Here is a 21,264-nt window from a genome sequence, read left to right as displayed (position 1 = left end):
CTGTGGTATTAGCGATTGGTTTTGTATTCTTGTCTTTGGATGCTCGAATTAAGCTCAGCAAGCATTCATAGTCTTCTTTGGTGAAGCCTTGCAGCTGCTCAACAGTGTTTGTTGTTTTGGTAGATGATTGATTTTTAGCCTTTTTAGTCCACCAATCTGGATACCCTATGATCTCAAAACAACCGTCTATAGTGTGCCCTGTCTTTTTGTAACGTGTGCATATCTTATCATCACCCTTCTCTCGATTATCTTTCATGTTCCAATTCCGATTGTTTGATTTTGACTGATTTCGTATATTACGACCAGAGGCTTGAAACGCAGCTGCATCATTGCTTGTTATTCTCGAATTACCAACGATTCTTTGTCGTTCATCTTGGTTCACCATGTGAAAGGCAGCACTCAGTTTAGGCAAGGGACTCATACTCAAGATTTGTGATCTAATAGTGTTGTATTCCTCATTTAAACCCATCAAGAAATCATATAACTTTTCTTTGTCACGCATAGAGTTAATTGATTTTACCAGATCACAGGTGCATCCGTTGCAGGTACATGTGGGAATTGGATTTGCAGATTACATCTCGTCCCATATACCTCTCAATTTTGTGTAATAAGCAGACACGGTCATATTCTCCTGGTGAATCGTTGTAATTGTCCTTCGTAACTCATATACACGTGGAGCGTTTTCTTTGTTGAACCTTTCATCAAGATCTGTCCATATGTCCCTTGCTATTGCCGCGTACTTAACGCTGTTTTTGATTTCTTTAACCATTGAATTCACAAGCCATCCACGAACCATGGTGTTGCATCGTTGCCAATTCATTAGATCTTTCGAACCTTCAGAGGGCTTCGGAATTGAACCATCCACGAAGCCTATTTTATTCTTTGCAAACAAAGCATTCATCATCTCATTCTTCCAATCACTGTAATTACCATCGTTGAGAAGATTGTCTCCAACAAAGTTTTGTCCAGGTTGATCAGAAGATGATAGATAGTACGGTGAAGAGATGTCGATTGGGTTTCTTGAGCTTGATTCTGTATCATCACCGGCCATTATTCCGATGATAAAAGTTAAATTTTAATTCGATTGGGTGTTTAACGAATCGAGGATTTTGGATTCTGTTTCACAATTGTGAAAGATGATGAAAGAATTTGAATTTAGGGTTCTTGATTTAGAGGCGAATTTGGGATTTAGGTTAGACGAATTCTGTAGTTTATTGATCGGTCCGTATAACCGATGGAAAATAGGGTTTAATTTTGGTTACTGGATCTTTGCTCTTGATACCATGTTTAAATTTGATAAAGGAGATGAATACTCCGTAAGTTATTTTTTATTGAATACCAATTGAACAATTACATAGCTATTTATAACAAATACTAAACTTATCCTTCAAGTAATTCTTATTGGACTAGCCTACCAATTCTAATTAACTGATAAGTAAATGGGCTATGTACAAGTAAATGAGCCCATTAGTCTAAGCCCAATAATAAATCTCAACACATAGAGATAAAAATCATTCATATGGTGAACACCTGGTAACCGACATTAACAAGATGCATATATAAGAATATCCCCATCATTCCGGGACACCCTTCGGATATGATATAAATTTCGAAGTACTAAAGCATCCGGTACTTTGGATGGGGTTTGTTAGGCCCAATAGATCTATCTTTAGGATTCGCGTCAATTAGGGTGTCTGTTCCCTAATTCTTAGATTACCAGACTTAATAAAAAGGGGCGTATTCGATTTCGATAATTCATCCATAGAATGTAGTTTCACGTACTTGTGTCGATTTTGTAAATCATTTATAAAACCTGCATGTATTCTCATCCCAAAAATATTAGATTTTAAAAGTGGGACTATAACTCACTTTCACAGATTTTTACTTCGTCGGGAAGTAAGACTTGGCCACTGGTTGATTCACGAACCTATCACAATAAATACATATATATCAAAGTATGTTCAAAATATATTTACAACACTTTTAATATATTTTGATGTTTTAAGTTTATTAAGTCAGCTGTCCTCGTTAGTAACCTACAACTAGTTGTCCACAGTTAGATATACAGAAATAAATCGATAAATATTATCTTGAATCAATCCACGACCCAGTGTATACGTATCTCAGTATTGATCACAACTCAAACTATACATATTTTGGAATCAACCTCAACCCTGTATAGCTAACTCCAACATTCACATATAGAGTGTCTATGGTTGTTCCGAAATATATATAGATGTGTCGACATGATAGGTCGAAACATTGTATACGTGTCTATGGTATCTCAAGATTACATAATATACAATACAAGTTGATTAAGTTATGGTTGGAATAGATTTGTTACCAATTTTCACGTAGCTAAAATGGGAAAAATTATCCAATCTTGTTTTACCCATAACTTCTTCATTTTAAATCCGTTTTGAGTGAATCAAATTGCTATGGTTTCATATTGAACTCTATTTTATGAATCAAAACAGAAAAAGTATAGGTTTATAGTCAGAAAAATAAGTTACAAGTCGTTTTTGTAAAGGTAGTCATTTCAGTCGAAAGAACGACGTCTAGATGACCATTTTAGAAAACATACTTCCACTTTGAGTTTAACCATAATTTTTGGATATAGTTTCATGTTCATAATAAAAATCATTTTCTCAGAATAACAACTTTTAAATCAAAGTTTATCATAGTTTTTAATTAACTAACCCAAAACAGCCCGCGGTGTTACTACGACGGCGTAAATCCGGTTTTACGGTGTTTTTCGTGTTTCCAGGTATTAAATCATTAAGTTAGCATATCATATAGATATAGAACATGTGTTTAGTTAATTTTAAAAGTCAAGTTAGAAGGATTAACTTTTGTTTGCGAACAAGTTTAGAATTAACTAAACTATGTTCTAGTGATTACGAGTTTAAACCTTCGAATAAGATAGTTTTATATATATGAATCGAATGATGTTATGAACATCATCACTACCTCAAGTTTAGTAGGTAAAACTACTAGAAGTGACAAGAAATGATCTAGCTTCAAAGGATCTTGGATGGCTTGAAAGTTCTTGAAGTAGGATCATGACACAAAAACAAGTTCAAGTAAGATTTTTACTCGAATTAAGATAGTTTATAGTTATAGAAATTGAATCAAAGTTTGAATATGAATATTACCTTGAATAATAAAGATAACCTACTGTATATAACAAAGGTTTCTTGATCTTAGATGATTACTTGGAATGGATTAGAAAGCTTGGAAGTAAATTAGTAAACTTGAAGGGATTTTTGAAGTGTTCTTGAAGTGTTCTTCCTATGATGATTATAGCTTGATTCTTGAAGTGACTTTTGATGAAGATGATGATTAACTACTGGAAAAATACGTTCATAATAGTGTGTGTGTGTTGAGATAGAATTAGAAAGAGAATTGGAAGTGAAATGGAGTGAATGATGAGTGGTAATTGGTGAGTGGGGTTAAAAGGAGTTCTAGTTAGTTGACTAGCTCATGGTAGAAGTTAAAATTGATTAGTAATACATGACATAATCAAGAGTGGAATCCCATGCTAGTTCCTATTGGTATATACCCATAGTAAGTACGTTTTGAAGCTGTGTATAATACGGGTAAGAATACGACTAGAATTCTTGATGAAAGAAAAGAATGGGAAAGTAACTGTAACCATTTTCGTTAAGTATGAGTGTTTTGATATATGTCTTGAAGTCTTCCAAAAGTATTTTAATACATCTAAATACACTACATGTATATACATTTTAACTAAGTCGTTAAGTCATCGTTAGTCGTTACATGTAAGTGTTGTTTTGAAACCTTTAAGTTAACGATCTTAATTAATGTTGTTAACCCATTGTTTATTATATCTAATGAGATGTTAAATTATTATATTATCATGATATTATGATATATTAATATATCTTAATATGATATATATACATTTAAATGTCGTTACAACGATAATCGTTACATATATGTCTCGTTTCGAAATCCTTAAGTTAGTAGTCTTGTTTATATGTATATAACTCATTGTTAATATACTTATGGAGATACTTACTTATCATAATCTCATGTTAACCATATGTATATCCATATATATATCGTCATGTCGTTTTTACAAGTTTTAACGTTCGTGAATCGCCGGTCAACTTGGGTGGTCAATTGTCTATATGAAACATATTTCAATTAATTAAGTCTTAACAAGTTTGATTGCTTAACATGTTGGAAACATTTAATCATGTAAATATCAATCTCAATTAATATATATAAACATGGAAAAGTTCGGGTCACTACATTTTCTGTTTAGATTCATAAAATAGAGTTCAATATCAAACCATGGCAATTTGATTCACTCAAAACGGATTTAAAACGAAGAAGTTATGGGTAAAACAAGATTGGATTTTTTTTTATTGTTGTAGCGACGGGAAATATTGTAACAATTCTATACAAATCATAACTTAACAAACTTATATTGTATTATTCATATATTCTAATATATATTATGTAATCTTGGGATACCATAGACACGTATACAATGTTTTGACATATCATATCGACCCATCTATATAATATATTTTGGAACAACCATAGACACTCTATATGTAGTAATGTTAGAGTTAGCTATACAGGGTTGAGGTTGATTCCAAAATAATATATATAGTTTGAGTTGTGATCTAGCCTGAGGCTTGTATACACTGGGTCGTGGATTGATCCAAGATAAGATATATATTATTTATTTCTGTACATCCAACTGTGGACAACTAGCTGTAGGTTACTAACGAGGACTGCTGACTTAACAAACTCATATCATTAAAACGTAATAAAAAATGTTGTAAATATATTTTGATCATACTTTGATATATATGTACATATTTGTATAGGTTCGTGAATCGACCAGTGGCCAAGTCTTACTTCCCGACAAAGTAAAAATCTGTGAAAGTGAGTTATAGTCCCACTTTTAAAATCTAATATTTTGGGATGAGAATACATGCAACTTTATAAATGTTTTACGAAATAGACACAAGTAAATGAAACTACATTATATGGGTGAATGATCGAAGCCGAATATGCCCCTTTTTAGCTTAGTAGCCTAAGAATTTGGGAACAGACCCCCAAATTGACACGAATCCTAAAGATAGATCTATCGGGCCCAACAAGCCCCATTCTGGAATTTAGAATGCTTTAGTACTTCGAAATTATCATGTCCGATGGGTGTCCTGGAATGATGGGGATATTCTATATGCATCTTGTTAATGTCGGTTACCAGGTGTTCACTTTATGAATGATTTTTATCTCTATGTATGGGATGTATTGAAATATGAAATCTTGTGGTCTATTATTATGATTTGATAATATATAGGTTAAACCTATAACTCACCAACATTTTTGTTGACGTTTTAAGTATGTTTATTCTCAGGTGATTATTAAGAGCTTCCGCTGTTGCATACTAAAATAAGGACAAGATTTGGAGTCCATGCTTGTATGATATTATGTAAAAACTGCATTCAAGAAATTTATTTTTGATGTAATATATTCTTATTGTAAACCATTATGTAATGGTCTTGTGTAAACGGTATATTTTTGATTATCATTATTTGATAATCTACGTAATACTTTTTAAACCTTTATCGATAAAATAAAGGTTATGGTTGTTTTAAAAATGAATGCAGTCTTTGAAAAACGTCTCATATAGAGGTCAAAACCTCGCGACGAAATCAATTAATATGGAACGTTTATAATCAATATGAACGGGACATTTTAGATTCCGTGTATTCTAGGTGACCGTTATAGACTTGGGATGTTGCGTGTATTGCACGGCTCGGAACGCGTGCAAGAGTATATCTAGTTAATGGATTAATCTTCGGGTTAATGAGTAATGTGATGGAAGTCGGATTGAAACGTTTGTTGAGAACCATAGCGTGTAGGTTCGGAACGGTTAATTGACTAGAATCACGAGGACGTGATCGAATTTAAGTGGGGGAGAGTTGTAACACCCCGTTTTTCTAAACATGACGCTTGTGGCGTCCTACGGAGTCCAAGAATGAGTATTTGATAGTTTGGATGTAATGCGTTGACCACGTTGGACTTTGGGATGTTTTAAAAGTGAAATTGGAGTACATCAGGGAAACTGACGAGTTTGAAGGGGGTTTGTCGCGTTCTGGTTCGTCCCGATCCGTGGCAAACATGGTCAAAACGCGACAACTTCTGATGATGACTTCTGTCCTTTTATCGCGTTTAAAATAGGGATGTCGCGTATTGGTGTCGCGAAACGCGACAAGGTGTCGCGAAACGCGACAAAAGTCGCTGTAATGCCATTTGTAACCTATTTTTATGGAATCTTTTGAGGGTGTTTTGGTAATTTCACTTATGGACGGGTTTTATACCCCAAATCAGTTCCAAGGCTTATCTTATCTTCATTTTCACACACAAACACTCCCATCTTCATACCCTAGAGAGAGAGGAGAGAGTTTAGAGAGAGAGAGCTCCATTTGGAGAAGAAGAAGGGTGTTTCGGGTCAAACCTCAAGTATATAAGTTGTTCTACTCGTCAACGGCATCATTTTGGTGGTATTGTTAAGTTCTAACTCAGAGTTTCATTGTTTGATTTGAGATTCAATGTTAGGGTTTTGAGATTGTTAGTTGTAAAACCCATTTAGATGATGAAGAGGGTTTATGGAAACTTGTTATTGTTGATACTTGGCGGGTTTTGGGTTGGTTAATGATTTAACCATGTTTAAGGCTTGTAAGTGGTGTATAATCACTAGTGTCAGTGATTATAGAAGTGTTGGAACCACTTTGGGTGTAATTGGGTTGACTAATTTTGAAATGGGTCAAAATTAGGGTTTAGGTGTCAATTTGGGTAAGTTTGGTGCTTAACACTTATGATTGGGTTTAATTGGCGTATTAGGATAATTCTCACTTGTGTTAGTGATTATTGGTTAGTTTGGGCGCGATTTGTGCTTGAAAGTGCATTTAGGTCGAATTTGCACTAGTTGTCGATTTGGGTTGGTTTGTAAATCCACCCTAATTGTATTATTTGTTATGTGATAATGGAATAGGTACGTTCCATTGGCGTTTACGGATTTTGGTTTGGCATCCATCAAGACCTCAAGGTGAGTGTTAATATACTATGTGCATATGTATGTATAGGATGGGTGCGGGTTGAGTAAAGTGATTCTCAGCTATAGTGCTCACTTCACATATAGGTGGATTTGATGGACTTGTGTATAGGTCTAATGGGCACGGTTGTGCATTTTGGTTGACCACCTTTGGCGAGGTGCACACTTCGTGTGTAGGTTATCACATGGACTTGTGATGTGGAGTTTATATAATCCCGATGGCGTGGGATTGGTATTGAGTTGCCGTTGAGTAACCCCGATGATGTGGGTTTTGATTTGGGAAGTGAATCACGTGTGGATGCGGATTCACGATGACGCGTGTAGTTTCGGTCATCTTATTGAGGTAGTGGTCTCGTGTAGTTCGGATTCACTAAGGCTCGTGTAGTTCGGCCAACCTCGATGTTGTTGTGGTATTGAAGATAGTAATCTCGTGTGGATGCGGATTTACTAAGGCTCGTGTAGTTCGGCCAATCTTCATTTTGGTATTTTGGTAATTGACTTTTGGTATTGGGTTAAGGGGTTAACCTTAGGCGTTTTACGCTTTATTGTTATATATATATATCATCGTATTGGTGATGTAGCTAGCCCTCCGGGTGTAGCTTGATGGCGTTGTTCATATCGTTATTAGTGAACTTATATTGTTGATGTTATTAGCTTGTTGTATAGCGATCGTACGGTATGCTTAGATTAGCTTGCCTTTATGCTTGGATGCTCCGTTATGTGCTATTTGTTAATTATCGTGTGGCTTGTCCATTTTATGCATATATATGTACGTAGTATACTTTCACTCACTAAGCGTTAGCTTACCCTCTCGTTGTTTACATTTTTATAGATTTGCATGGAGGCGGTGGCTCGGGTAAGCGTGGGAACTAGTGGACTCGCGTAGGTTGCTTTAGAAGATGTGCTTTTGGATTTATTAGGATTGGGTAGCGTATCCCCAATCACCATGTGAAATGTCCCGTTCTTATTGATTAAAAACGTTCCATATTAATTGATTTCGTTGCGAGGTTTTGACCTCTATATGAGACGTTTTTCAAAGACTGCATTCATTTTTAAAACAAACCATAACCTTTATTTCATAAATAAAGGTTTAAAAAGCTTTACGTAGATTATCAAATAATGATAATCTAAAATATCCTGTTTACACACGACCATTACATAATGGTTTACAATACAAATATGTTACATCGAAATCAGTTTCTTGAATGCAGTTTTTACACAATATCATACAAACATGGACTCCAAATCTTGTCCTTATTTTAGTATGCAACAGCGGAAGCTCTTAATATTCACCTGAGAATAAACATGCTTTAAACGTCAACAAAAATGTTGGTGAGTTATAGGTTTAACCTATATATATCAAATCGTAACAATAGACCACAAGATTTCATATTTCAATACACATCCCATACATAGAGATAAAAATCATTCATATGGTGAACACCTGGTAACCGACAATAACAAGATGCATATATAAGAATATTCCCATCATTCCGGGACACCCTTCGGATATGATATAAATTTCGAAGTACTAAAGCATCCAGTACTTTGGATGGGGTTTGTTAGGCCCAATAGATCTATCTTTAGGATTCGCGTCAATTAGGGTGTCTGTTCCCTAATTCTTAGATTACCAGACTTAATAAAAAGTGGCATATTCGATTTCGATAATTCAACCATAGAATGTAGTTTCACGTACTTGTGTCTATTTTGTAAATCATTTATAAAACCTGCATGTATTCTCATCCCAAAAATATTAGATTTTAAAAGTGGGACTATAACTCACTTTCACAGATTTTTACTTCGTCGGGAAGTAAGACTTGGCCACTGTTGATTCACGAACCTATAACAATATATACATATATATTAAAGTATGTTCAAAATATATTTACAACACTTTTAATATATTTTGATGTTTTAAGTTTATTAAGTCAGCTGTCCTCGTTAGTAACCTATAACTAGTTGTCCACAGTTAGATGTACAGAAATAAATCGATAAATATTATCTTGAATCAATCCACGACCCAGTGTATACGTATCTCAGTATTGATCACAACTCAAACTATATATATTTTGGAATCAACCTCAACCCTGTATAGCTAACTCCAACATTCACATATAGAGTGTCTATGGTTGTTCCGAAATATATATAGATGTGTCGACATGATAGGTCGAAACATTGTATACGTGTCTATGGTATCTCAAGATTACATAATATACAATACAAGTTGATTAAGTTATGGTTGGAATAGATTTGTTACCAATTTTCACGTAGCTAAAATGAGAAAAATTATCCAATCTTGTTTTACCCATAACTTCTTCATTTTAAATCCGTTTTGAGTGAATCAAATTGCTATGGTTTCATATTGAACTCTATTTTATGAATCTAAACAGAAAAAGTATAGGTTTATAGTCGGAAAAATAAGTTACAAGTCGTTTTTGTAAAGGTAGTCATTTCAGTCGAAAGAACGACGTCTAGATGACCATTTTAGAAAACATACTTCCACTTTGAGTTTAACCATAATTTTTGGATATAGTTTCATGTTCATAATAAAAATCATTTTCTCAGAATAACAACTTTTAAATCAAAGTTTATCATAGTTTTTAATTAACTAACCCAAAACAGCCCGCGGTGTTACTACGACGGCGTAAATCCGGTTTTACGGTGTTTTTCGTGTTTCCAGGTTTTAAATCATTAAGTTAGCATATCATATAGATATAGAACATGTGTTTAGTTGATTTTATGAGTCAAGTTAGAAGGATTAACTTTTGTTTGCGAACAAGTTTAGAATTAACTAAACTATGTTCTAGTGATTACAAGTTTAAACCTTCGAATAAGATAGCTTTATATGTATGAATCGAATGATGTTATGAACATCATTACTACCTTAATTTCCTTGGATAAACCTACTGGAAAAGAGAAAAATGGATCTAGCTTCAATGGATCCTTGGATGGCTCGAAGTTCTTGAAGCAGAATCATGACACGAAAACAAGTTCAAGTAAGATCATCACTTGAAATAAGATTGTTATAGTTATAGAAATTGAACCAAAGTTTGAATATGATTATTACCTTGTATTAGAATGATAACTTACTATAAGAAACAAAGATTTCTTGAGGTTGGATGATCACCTTACAAGATTGGAAGTGAGCTAGCAAACTTGAAAGTATTCTTGATTTTATGAAACTAGAACTTTTGGAATTTATGAAGAACACTTAGAACTTGAAGATAGAACTTGAGAGAGATCAATTAGATGAAGAAAATTGAAGAATGAAAGTGTTTGTAGGTGTTTTTGGTCGTTGGTGTATGGATTAGATATAAAGGATATGTAATTTTGTTTTCATGTAAATAAGTCATGAATGATTACTCATATTTTTGTAATTTTATGAGATATTTCATGCTAGTTGCCAAATGATGGTTCCCACATGTGTTAGGTGACTCACATGGGCTGCTAAGAGCTGATCATTGGAGTGTATATACCAATAGTACATACATCTAAAAGCTGTGTATTGTACGAGTACGAATACGGGTGCATACGAGTAGAATTGTTGATGAAACTGAACGAGGATGTAATTGTAAGCATTTTTGTTAAGTAGAAGTATTTTGATAAGTGTATTGAAGTCTTTCAAAAGTGTATAAATACATATTAAAACACTACATGTATATACATTTTAACTGAGTCGTTAAGTCATCGTTAGTCGTTACATGTAAGTGTTGTTTTGAAACCTTTAGGTTAACGATCTTGTTAAATGTTGTTAACCCAATGTTTATAATATCAAATGAGATTTTAAATTATTATATTATCATGATATTATCATGTATGAATATCTCTTAATATGATATATATACATTAAATGTCTTTACAACGATAATCGTTACATATATGTCTCGTTTAAAAATCATTAAGTTAGTAGTCTTGTTTTTACATATGTAGTTCATTGTTAATATACTTTATGATATGTTTTCTTATCATAGTATCATGTTAACTATATATATATATATCCATATATATGTCATCATATAGTTTTTACAAGTTTTAACGTTCGTGAATCACCGATCAACTTGGGTGGTCAATTGTCTATATGAAACATATTTCAATTAATCAAGTCTTAACAAGTTTGATTGCTTAACATGTTGGAAACATTTAATCATGTAAATATCAATCTCAATTAATATATATAAACATGGAAAAGTTCGGGTCACTACAGTACCTACTCGTTAAATAAATTTCGTCCCGAAATTTTAAGCTGTTGAAGGTGTTGACGAATCTTCTGGAAATAGATGCGGGTATTTCTTCTTCATCTGATCTTCACGCTCCCAGGTGAACTCGGGTCCTCTACGAGCATTCCATCGAACCTTAACAATTGGTATCTTGTTTTGCTTAAGTCTTTTAACCTCACGATCCATTATTTCGACGGGTTCTTCGATGAATTGAAGTTTTTCGTTGATTTGGATTTCATCTAACGGAATAGTGAGATCTTCTTTAGCAAAACATTTCTTTAAATTCGAGACGTGGAAAGTGTTATGTACAGCCGCGAGTTGTTGAGGTAACTCTAGTCGGTAAGCTACTGGTCCGACACGATCAATAATCTTGAATGGTCCAATATACCTTGGATTTAATTTCCCTCGTTTACCAAATCGAACAACGCCTTTCCAAGGTGCAACTTTAAGCATGACCATCTCTCCAATTTCAAATTCTATATCTTTTCTTTTAATGTCAGCGTAGCTCTTTTGTCGACTTTGGGCGGTTTTCAACCGTTGTTGAATTTGGATGATCTTCTCGGTAGTTTCTTGTATAATCTCCGGACCCGTAATCTGTCTATCCCCCACTTCACTCCAACAAATCGGAGACCTGCACTTTCTACCATAAAGTGCTTCAAATGGCGCCATCTCAATGCTTGAATGGTAGCTGTTGTTGTAGGAAAATTCTGCTAACGGTAGATGTCGATCCCAACTGTTTCCGAAATCAATAACACATGCTCGTAGCATGTCTTCAAGTGTTTGTATCGTCCTTTCGCTCTGCCCATCAGTTTGTGGATGATAGGCAGTACTCATGTCTAGACGAGTTCCTAATGCTTGCTGTAATGTCTGCCAGAATCTTGAAATAAATCTGCCATCCCTATCAGAGATAATAGAGATTGGTATTCCATGTCTGGAGACGACTTCCTTCAAATACAGTCGTGCTAACTTCTCCATCTTGTCATCTTCTCTTATTGGTAGGAAGTGTGCTGATTTGGTGAGACGATCAACTATTACCCAAATAGTATCAAAACCACTTGCAGTCCTTGGCAATTTAGTGATGAAATCCATGGTAATGTTTTCCCATTTCCATTCCGGGATTTCGGGTTGTTGAAGTAGACCTGATGGTTTCTGATGCTCAGCTTTGACCTTAGAACACGTCAAACATTCTCCTACGTATTTAGCAACATCGGCTTTCATACCCGGCCACCAAAAATGTTTCTTGAGATCCTTGTACATCTTCCCCGTTCTAGGATGTATTGAGTATCTGGTTTTATGAGCTTCTCTAAGTACCATTTCTCTCATATCTCCAAATTTTGGTACCCAAATCCTTTCAGCCCTATACCGGGTTCCGTCTTCCCGAATATTAAGATGCTTCTCCGATCCTTTGGGTATTTCATCCTTTAAATTTCCCTCTTTTAAAACTCCTTGTTGTGCCTCCTTTATTTGAGTAGTAATGTTATTATGAATCATTATATTCATAGATTTTACTCGAATGGGTTCTCTGTCCTTCCTGCTCAAGGCATCGGCTACCACATTTGCCTTCCCCGGGTGGTAACGAATCTCAAAGTCGTAATCATTCAATAATTCAATCCACCTACGCTGCCTCATATTCAGTTGTTTCTGATTAAATATGTGTTGAAGACTTTTGTGGTCGGTATATATAATACTTTTGACCCCATATAAGTAGTGCCTCCAAGTCTTTAATGCAAAAACAACCGCGCCTAATTCCAAATCATGCGTCGTATAATTTTGTTCGTGAATCTTCAATTGTCTAGACGCATAAGCAATCACCTTTGTTCGTTGCATTAATACACAACCGAGACCTTGCTTTGATGCATCACAATAAATCACAAAATCATCATTCCCTTCAGGCAATGACAATATAGGTGCCGTAGTTAGCTTTTTCTTCAATAACTGAAACGCTTTCTCTTGTTCATCATTCCATTCAAATTTCTTCCCTTTATGCGTTAATGCAGTCAAGGGTTTTGCTATTCTGGAAAAGTCTTGGATGAACCTTCTGTAGTAACCAGCTAGTCCTAAAAACTGGCGTATGTGTTTCGGAGTTTTCGGGGTTTCCCACTTTTCAACAGTTTCTATCTTTGTCGGATCCACCTTAATACCTTCTTTGTTCACTATGTGACCGAGGAATTGAACTTCTTCCAACCAAAATGCACACTTTGAAAACTTAGCGTACAATTCTTCCTTCCTCAATACTTCTAACACCTTTCTCAAATGTTCACCGTGTTCTTGGTCATTCTTTGAGTAAATAAGTATGTCATCAATGAAAACAATGACAAACTTGTCAAGGTATGGTCCACACACTCGGTTCATAAGGTCCATGAACACAGCTGGTGCATTAGTTAAACCAAACGGCATGACCATAAACTCGTAATGACCGTAACGTGTTCTGAAAGCAGTCTTTGGAATATCATCTTCTTTCACCCGCATTTGATGATACCCGGAACGTAAGTCAATCTTTGAATAAACAGACGAGCCTTGTAGTTGATCAAATAAGTCGTCGATTCTCGGTAGTGGGTAGCGGTTCTTGATGGTAAGTTTGTTCAACTCTCGGTAGTCGATACACAACCTGAATGTACCATCTTTCTTCTTGACAAACAAAACAGGAGCTCCCCACGGTGATGTGCTTGGTCGAATGAAACCACGCTCTAAAAGTTCTTGTAATTGGCTTTGCAGTTCTTTCATCTCGCTGGGTGCGAGTCTGTAAGGAGCACGAGCTATTGGTGCAGCTCCTGGTACAAGATCTATTTGAAATTCAACGGATCGATGTGGGGGTAATCCCGGTAATTCTTTCGGAAATACATCGGGAAATTCTTTTGCAATGGGAACATCATTGATGCTCTTTTCTTCAGTTTGTACTTTCTCGACGTGTGCTAGAACAGCATAGCAACCTTTTCTTATTAGTTTTTGTGCCTTCAAATTACTAATAAGATGTAGCTTCGTGTTGCCCTTTTCTCCGTACACCATTAAGGGTTTTCCTTTTTCTCGTATAATGCGAATTGCATTTTTGTAACAAACGATCTCTGCTTTCACTTCTTTCAACCAGTCCATACCGATTATCACATCAAAACTCCCTAACTCTACTGGTATCAAATAAATCTTAAATGTTTCGCTAACCAGTTTAATTTCTCGATTCCGACATATATTATCTGCTGAAATTAATTTACCATTTGCTAATTCGAGTAAAAATTTACTATCCAAAGGCGTCAATGGACAACTTAATTTAGCACAAAAATCTCTACTCATATAGCTTCTATCCGCACCCGAATCAAATAAAACGTAAGCAGATTTATTGTCAATAAGAAACGTACCCGTAACAAGCTCCGGGTCTTCCTGTGCCTCTACCGCATTAATATTGAAAACTCTTCCACGGCCTTGTCCATTCGTGTTCTCCTGGTTCGGGCAATTTCTAATAATGTGGCCTGGTTTTCCACATTTATAACAAACTACATTGGCATAACTTGCTCCGACACTACTTGCTCCGCCATTACTCGTTCCGACACCATTTGTTCCTTTCGTTCTATTAACCCCTGGTCCGTAGACCTCACACTTCGCCGCGCTCTGACCATTTCTTTTACACTTGTTGCAAAATTTGGTGCAGAACCCCGAGTGATTCTTTTCACACCTTTGGCATAGCTGCTTCTGATTGTTGTTGTTGTTGCGGTTATTATTGTTGTTGGGATGATTGTTGTAGTTGCTGTTGTTGTTGTTGTTGTTGTTGGGCCGTTTGTTGTAGTTGCGATTGATGTTGCGATTGTTGGGATAATTGTTGCGATTATTGTTGTAATTGCTGTTGTTGTTGTATTGGTGATTCTTATCACCGTTTTCCTCCCACTTTCTTTTGACTTGCTTCACATTGGCCTCTTTAGCAGTCTGTTCTTTAATTCTTTCTTCAATCTGGTTCACTAGTTTGTGAGCCATTCTACATGCCTGTTGTATGGAGGCGGGCTCGTGTGAACTTATATCTTCTTGGATTCTTTCCGGTAATCCTTTCACAAACGCGTCGATCTTCTCTTCCTCATCTTCGAATGCTCCCGGACACAATAGGCACAATTCTGTGAATCGTCTTTCGTACGTGGTAATATCAAATCCTTGGGTTCGTAACCCTCTAAGTTCTGTCTTGAGCTTATTGACCTCGGTTCTGGGACGGTACTTCTCGTTCATCAAGTGCTTGAATGCTGACCACGGTAGTGCGTACGCATCATCTTGTCCCACTTGCTCTAGATAGGTATTCCACCATGTTAACGCAGAACCTGTGAAGGTATGCGTAGCGTACTTCACTTTGTCCTCTTCAGTACACTTACTTATGGCAAACACCGATTCAACCTTCTCGGTCCACCGTTTCAATCCGATCGGTCCTTCGGTTCCATCAAATTCCAAAGGTTTGCAGGCAGTGAATTCTTTGTAGGTGCATCCTACACGATTTCCTGTAATGCTAGATCCAAGGTTATTGTTGGTATGTAGCGCAGCCTGTACTGCGGCTATGTTTGAAGCTAGAAAAGTACGGAATTCCTCTTCATTCATATTCACGGTGTGTCGAGTAGTCGGTGCCATTTCCTTCAAAATAGTTAAATGAAACAAGTTAATCATACAGAATATTAAGAGTAGTTAATAGTATTTCGTAGCATAATATGAACTCATTTATAAAAGCTTTTTCTTCATATTAGCGTTTTATAAGTTTAAATTCGGGTAGTACCTACCCGTTAAGTTCATACTTAGTAGCTAATATACAATTCAACTACTACAATTCTATATGAAAAACTGATTATAATAATATTTCGCGTTCAAACTTTTATACAATATTTTACAAACTTACAATACCGCTTATTTTACATAAAGCATGAAATATAGCACACAATAACTTTGATACAAGATAGTTGTGAAGATAATTCTAGCTAGTACACAAGTCGTTCAGCAAAGGCAATAAAGACACGTAATTCATACGTCCAGAAACAAGTCATGCATTCTGGTTTTACTAGGACTACTTCCCATCCTTGGTCTTGTGCAACATAACCGTTATGGCCGTTGATAAGACAGCGTGTTGTAACGTCATCAAAGGGACGAGGGTTACGTAATGTCCAACAGTCCCGTAATAATCTAAAAACCTCATTTCTTACCCCAATTACTGACTCCGTCACTTGTGGAAACGTTTTGTTTAATAGTTGTAGCCCGATGTTCTTGTTCTCACTTTGGTGAGAAGCGAACATTACTAATCCTTAAGCATAACATGCTTCTTTATGTTGCATGTTAGCCGCTTTTTCTAAATCACGAAGTCCAATATTCGGATATATTGAGTCAAAATAATTTCTTAACCCGTTGCGTAAAATAGCATTTGGGTTCCCCGCAATATATGCGTCAAAGTAAACACATCGTAACTTATGGGTTTCCCAATGTGATATCCCCCATTTTTCAAACGAAAGTCTCTTATAAACCAAGACATTCTTGGAACGTTCTTCGAATGTCTTACAAACTGATCTCGCCTTAAATAGTTGTGCCGAAGAATTCTGGCCGACTCTAGACAAGATTTCATCAATCATGTCTCCGGGTAGGTCTCTTAAAATATTGGGTTGTCTATCCATTTTGTGTTTTTAAACTGTAAAATAGACAAGAGTTAGATTCATAAAAAAATACTTATTAATACAAGCAATTTTTACATATATCATAAAGCATAAGAACACTATATTACATATATTACACCACACGAATACAACTATCTTATTCCGACTCGCTCGTTTCTTCTTCTTCGATTTTGGTTCGTTTTGCCAAGTTTCTAGGGATATATAATGTTCCCCTAATACGAGCCGTCGTTGTCCACATTGGTTTAGAAAAACCTGGTGGTTTAGAGGTTCCCGGGTCATTGTTACAACTTAAGGACTTCGGGGGTTGACGATACATATAAAGTTCATCGGGGTTGGAATTAGATTTCTCTATTTTTATGCCCTTTCCCTTATTATTTTCTTTTGCCTTTTTAAATTCAGTTGGGGTAATTTCTATAACATCATCGGAATTCTCGTCAGAATCCGATTCATCGGAGAATTGGTAATCCTCCCAATATTTTGCTTCCTTGGCGGAAACACCATTGACCATAATTAACTTTGGTCGGTTGGTTGAGGATTTTTTTTTACTTAACCGTTTTATTATTTCCCCCACCGGTTCTATTTCTTCATCCGGTTCCGATTCTTCTTCCGGTTCCGATTCTTCTTCCGGTTCCGACTCTTCTTCCGGTTCCTCTTCGGGAACTTGTGAATCAGTCCACAAATCATTCCAATTTACATTTGACTCTTCATTATTATTAGTAGAGTCAATGGGACTTGTTCTAGAGGTAGACATCTATCACATAATATCAAACACGTTAAGAGATTAATATATCACATAATATTCATATGTTAAAAATATATAGTTTTCAACAAAAATGTTAAGCAATCATTTTTAAAGAAAACACGGTCGAAGTCCAGACTCACTAATGCGTCCTAACAAACTCGATAAGACACACTAATGCAAATTTTCTGGTTCTCTAAGACCAACGCTCTGATACCAACTGAAATGTCCCGTTCTTATTGATTAAAAACGTTCCATATTAATTGATTTCGTTGCGAGGTTTTGACCTCTATATGAGACGTTTTTCAAAGACTGCATTCATTTTTAAAACAAACCATAACCTTTATTTCATAAATAAAGGTTTAAAAAGCTTTACGTAGATTATCAAATAATGATAATCTAAAATATCCTGTTTACACACGACCATTACATAATGGTTTACAATACAAATATGTTACATCGAAATCAGTTTCTTGAATGCAGTTTTTACACAATATCATACAAACATGGACTCCAAATCTTGTCCTTATTTTAGTATGCAACAGCGGAAGCTCTTAATATTCACCTGAGAATAAACATGCTTTAAACGTCAACAAAAATGTTGGTGAGTTATAGGTTTAACCTATATATATCAAATCGTAACAATAGACCACAAGATTTCATATTTCAATACACATCCCATACATAGAGATAAAAATCATTCATATGGTGAACACCTGGTAACCGACAATAACAAGATGCATATATAAGAATATCCCCATCATTCCGGGACACCCTTCGGATATGATATAAATTTCGAAGTACTAAAGCATCCAGTACTTTGGATGGGGTTTGTTAGGCCCAATAGATCTATCTTTAGGATTCGCGTCAATTAGGGTGTCTGTTCCCTAATTCTTAGATTACCAGACTTAATAAAAAGGGGCATATTCGATTTCGATAATTCAACCATAGAATGTAGTTTCACGTACTTGTGTCTATTTTGTAAATCATTTATAAAACCTGCATGTATTCTCATCCCAAAAATATTAGATTTTAAAAGTGGGACTATAACTCACTTTCACATATTTTTACTTCGTCGGGAAGTAAGACTTGACCACTGTTGATTCACGAACCTATAACAATATATACATATATATTAAAGTATGTTCAAAATATATTTACAACACTTTTAATATATTTTGATGTTTTAAGTTTATTAAGTCAGCTGTCCTCGTTAGTAACCTATAACTAGTTGTCCACAGTTAGATGTACAGAAATAAATCGATAAATATTATCTTGAATCAATCCACGACCCAGTGTATACGTATCTCAGTATTGATCACAACTCAAACTATATATATTTTGGAATCAACCTCAACCCTGTATAGCTAACTCCAACATTCACATATAGAGTGTCTATGGTTGTTCCGAAATATATATAGATGTGTCGACATGATAGGTCGAAACATTGTATACGTGTCTATGGTATCTCAAGATTACATAATATACAATACAAGTTGATTAAGTTATGGTTGGAATAGATTTGTTACCAATTTTCACGTAGCTAAAATGAGAAAAATTATCCAATCTTGTTTTACCCATAACTTCTTCATTTTAAATCCGTTTTGAGTGAATCAAATTGCTATGGTTTCATATTGAACTCTATTTTATGAATCTAAAAAGAAAAAGTATAGGTTTATAGTCGGAAAAATAAGTTACAAGTCGTTTTTATAAAGGTAGTCATTTCAGTCGAAAGAACGACGTCTAGATGACCATTTTAGAAAACATACTTCCACTTTGAGTTTAACCATAATTTTTGGATATAGTTTCATGTTCATAATAAAAATCATTTTCTCAGAATAACAACTTTTAAATCAAAGTTTATCATAGTTTTTAATTAACTAACCCAAAACAGCCCGCGGTGTTACTACGACGGCGTAAATCCGGTTTTACGGTGTTTTTCATGTTTCCAGGTTTTAAATCATTAAGTTAGCATATCATATAGATATAGAACATGTGTTTAGTTGATTTTAAAAGTCAAGTTAGAAGGATTAACTTTTGTTTGCGAACAAGTTTAGAATTAACTAAACTATGTTCTAGTGATTACAAGTTTAAACCTTCGAATAAGATAGCTTTATATGTATGAATCGAATGATGTTATGAACATCATTACTACCTTAATTTCCTTGGATAAACCTACTGGAAAAGAGAAAAATGGATCTAGCTTCAATGGATCCTTGGATGGCTCGAAGTTCTTGAAGCAGAATCATGACACGAAAACAAGTTCAAGTAAGATCATCACTTGAAATAAGATTGTTATAGTTATAGAAATTGAACCAAAGTTTGAATATGATTATTACCTTGTATTAGAATGATAACCTACTGTAAGAAACAAAGATTTCTTGAGGTTGGATGATCACCTTACAAGATTGGAAGTGAGCTAGCAAACTTGAAAGTATTCTTGATTTTATGAAACTAGAACTTTTGGAATTTATGAAGAACACTTAGAACTTGAAGATAGAACTTGAGAGAGATCAATTAGATGAAGAAAATTGAAGAATGAAAGTGTTTGTAGGTGTTTTTGGTCGTTGGTGTATGGATTAGATATAAAGGATATGTAATTTTGTTTTCATGTAAATAAGTCATGAATGATTACTCATATTTTTGTAATTTTATGAGATATTTCATGCTAGTTGCCAAATGATGGTTCCCACATATGTTAGGTGACTCACATGGGCTGCTAAGAGCTGATCATTGGAGTGTATATACCAATAGTACATACATCTAAAAGCTGTGTATTGTACGAGTACGAATACGGGTGCATACGAGTAGAATTGTTGATGAAACTGAACGAGGATGTAATTGTAAGCATTTTTGTTAAGTAGAAGTATTTTGATAAGTGTATTGAAGTCTTTCAAAAGTGTATAAATACATATTAAAACACTACATGTATATACATTTTAACTGAGTCGTTAAGTCATCGTTAGTCGTTACATGTAAGTGTTGTTTTGAAACCTTTAGGTTAACGATCTTGTTAAATGTTGTTAACCCAATGTTTATAATATCAAATGAGATTTTAAATTATTATATTATCATGATATTATCATGTATGAATATCTCTTAATATGATATATATACATTAAATGTCTTTACAACGATAATCGTTACATATATGTCTCGTTTAAAAATCATTAAGTTAGTAGTCTTGTTTTTACATATGTAGTTCATTGTTAATATACTTTATGATATGTTTTCTTATCATAGTATCATGTTAACTATATATATATATATATATCCATATATATGTCATCATATAGTTTTTACAAGTTTTAACGTTCGTGAATCACCGATCAACTTGGGTGGTCAATTGTCTATATGAAACATATTTCAATTAATCAAGTCTTAACAAGTTTGATTGCTTAACATGTTGGAAACATTTAATCATGTAAATATCAATCTCAATTAATATATATAAACATGGAAAAGTTCGGGTCACTACACCATGCTCGATTTTGTTGGAAATTAAATTAGTCGGGTCGTGTATGTCCGTTTGGATATTTAACTCATGTATTAAATGTTTTAAAGCTTATTAAACTTACTATTGTATTA

General features: G+C 34.7%; 1 protein-coding gene across 1 annotated transcript; it reads right to left on the bottom strand.

Moving 5' to 3' along the window:
* Positions 1–571: 571 nt before the first annotated feature.
* On the bottom strand, positions 572–1,051 carry LOC139845922 (uncharacterized). The gene has a single exon (XM_071835933.1). The coding sequence runs from the start codon at positions 1,049–1,051 to the stop codon at positions 572–574; it is 480 nt and encodes a 159-aa protein (XP_071692034.1).
* Between the last annotated feature and the right edge of the window lie 20,213 nt (positions 1,052–21,264).

Source organism: Rutidosis leptorrhynchoides, chromosome 1, assembly GCF_046630445.1.
Source record: "Rutidosis leptorrhynchoides isolate AG116_Rl617_1_P2 chromosome 1, CSIRO_AGI_Rlap_v1, whole genome shotgun sequence".
NCBI classification, from domain to species: Eukaryota; Viridiplantae; Streptophyta; class Magnoliopsida; order Asterales; family Asteraceae; genus Rutidosis; species Rutidosis leptorrhynchoides.
Note: the sequence above shows the minus strand (reverse complement) of the source record. Positions and strands in the feature narration are given on the sequence as shown.

What these genes read in the sequence shown, in the direction of transcription:
- LOC139845922 (XM_071835933.1), bottom strand. Translation starts at nt 1,051, where the DNA reads ATGGCCGGTGATGATACAGAATCAAGCTCAAGAAACCCAATCGACATC.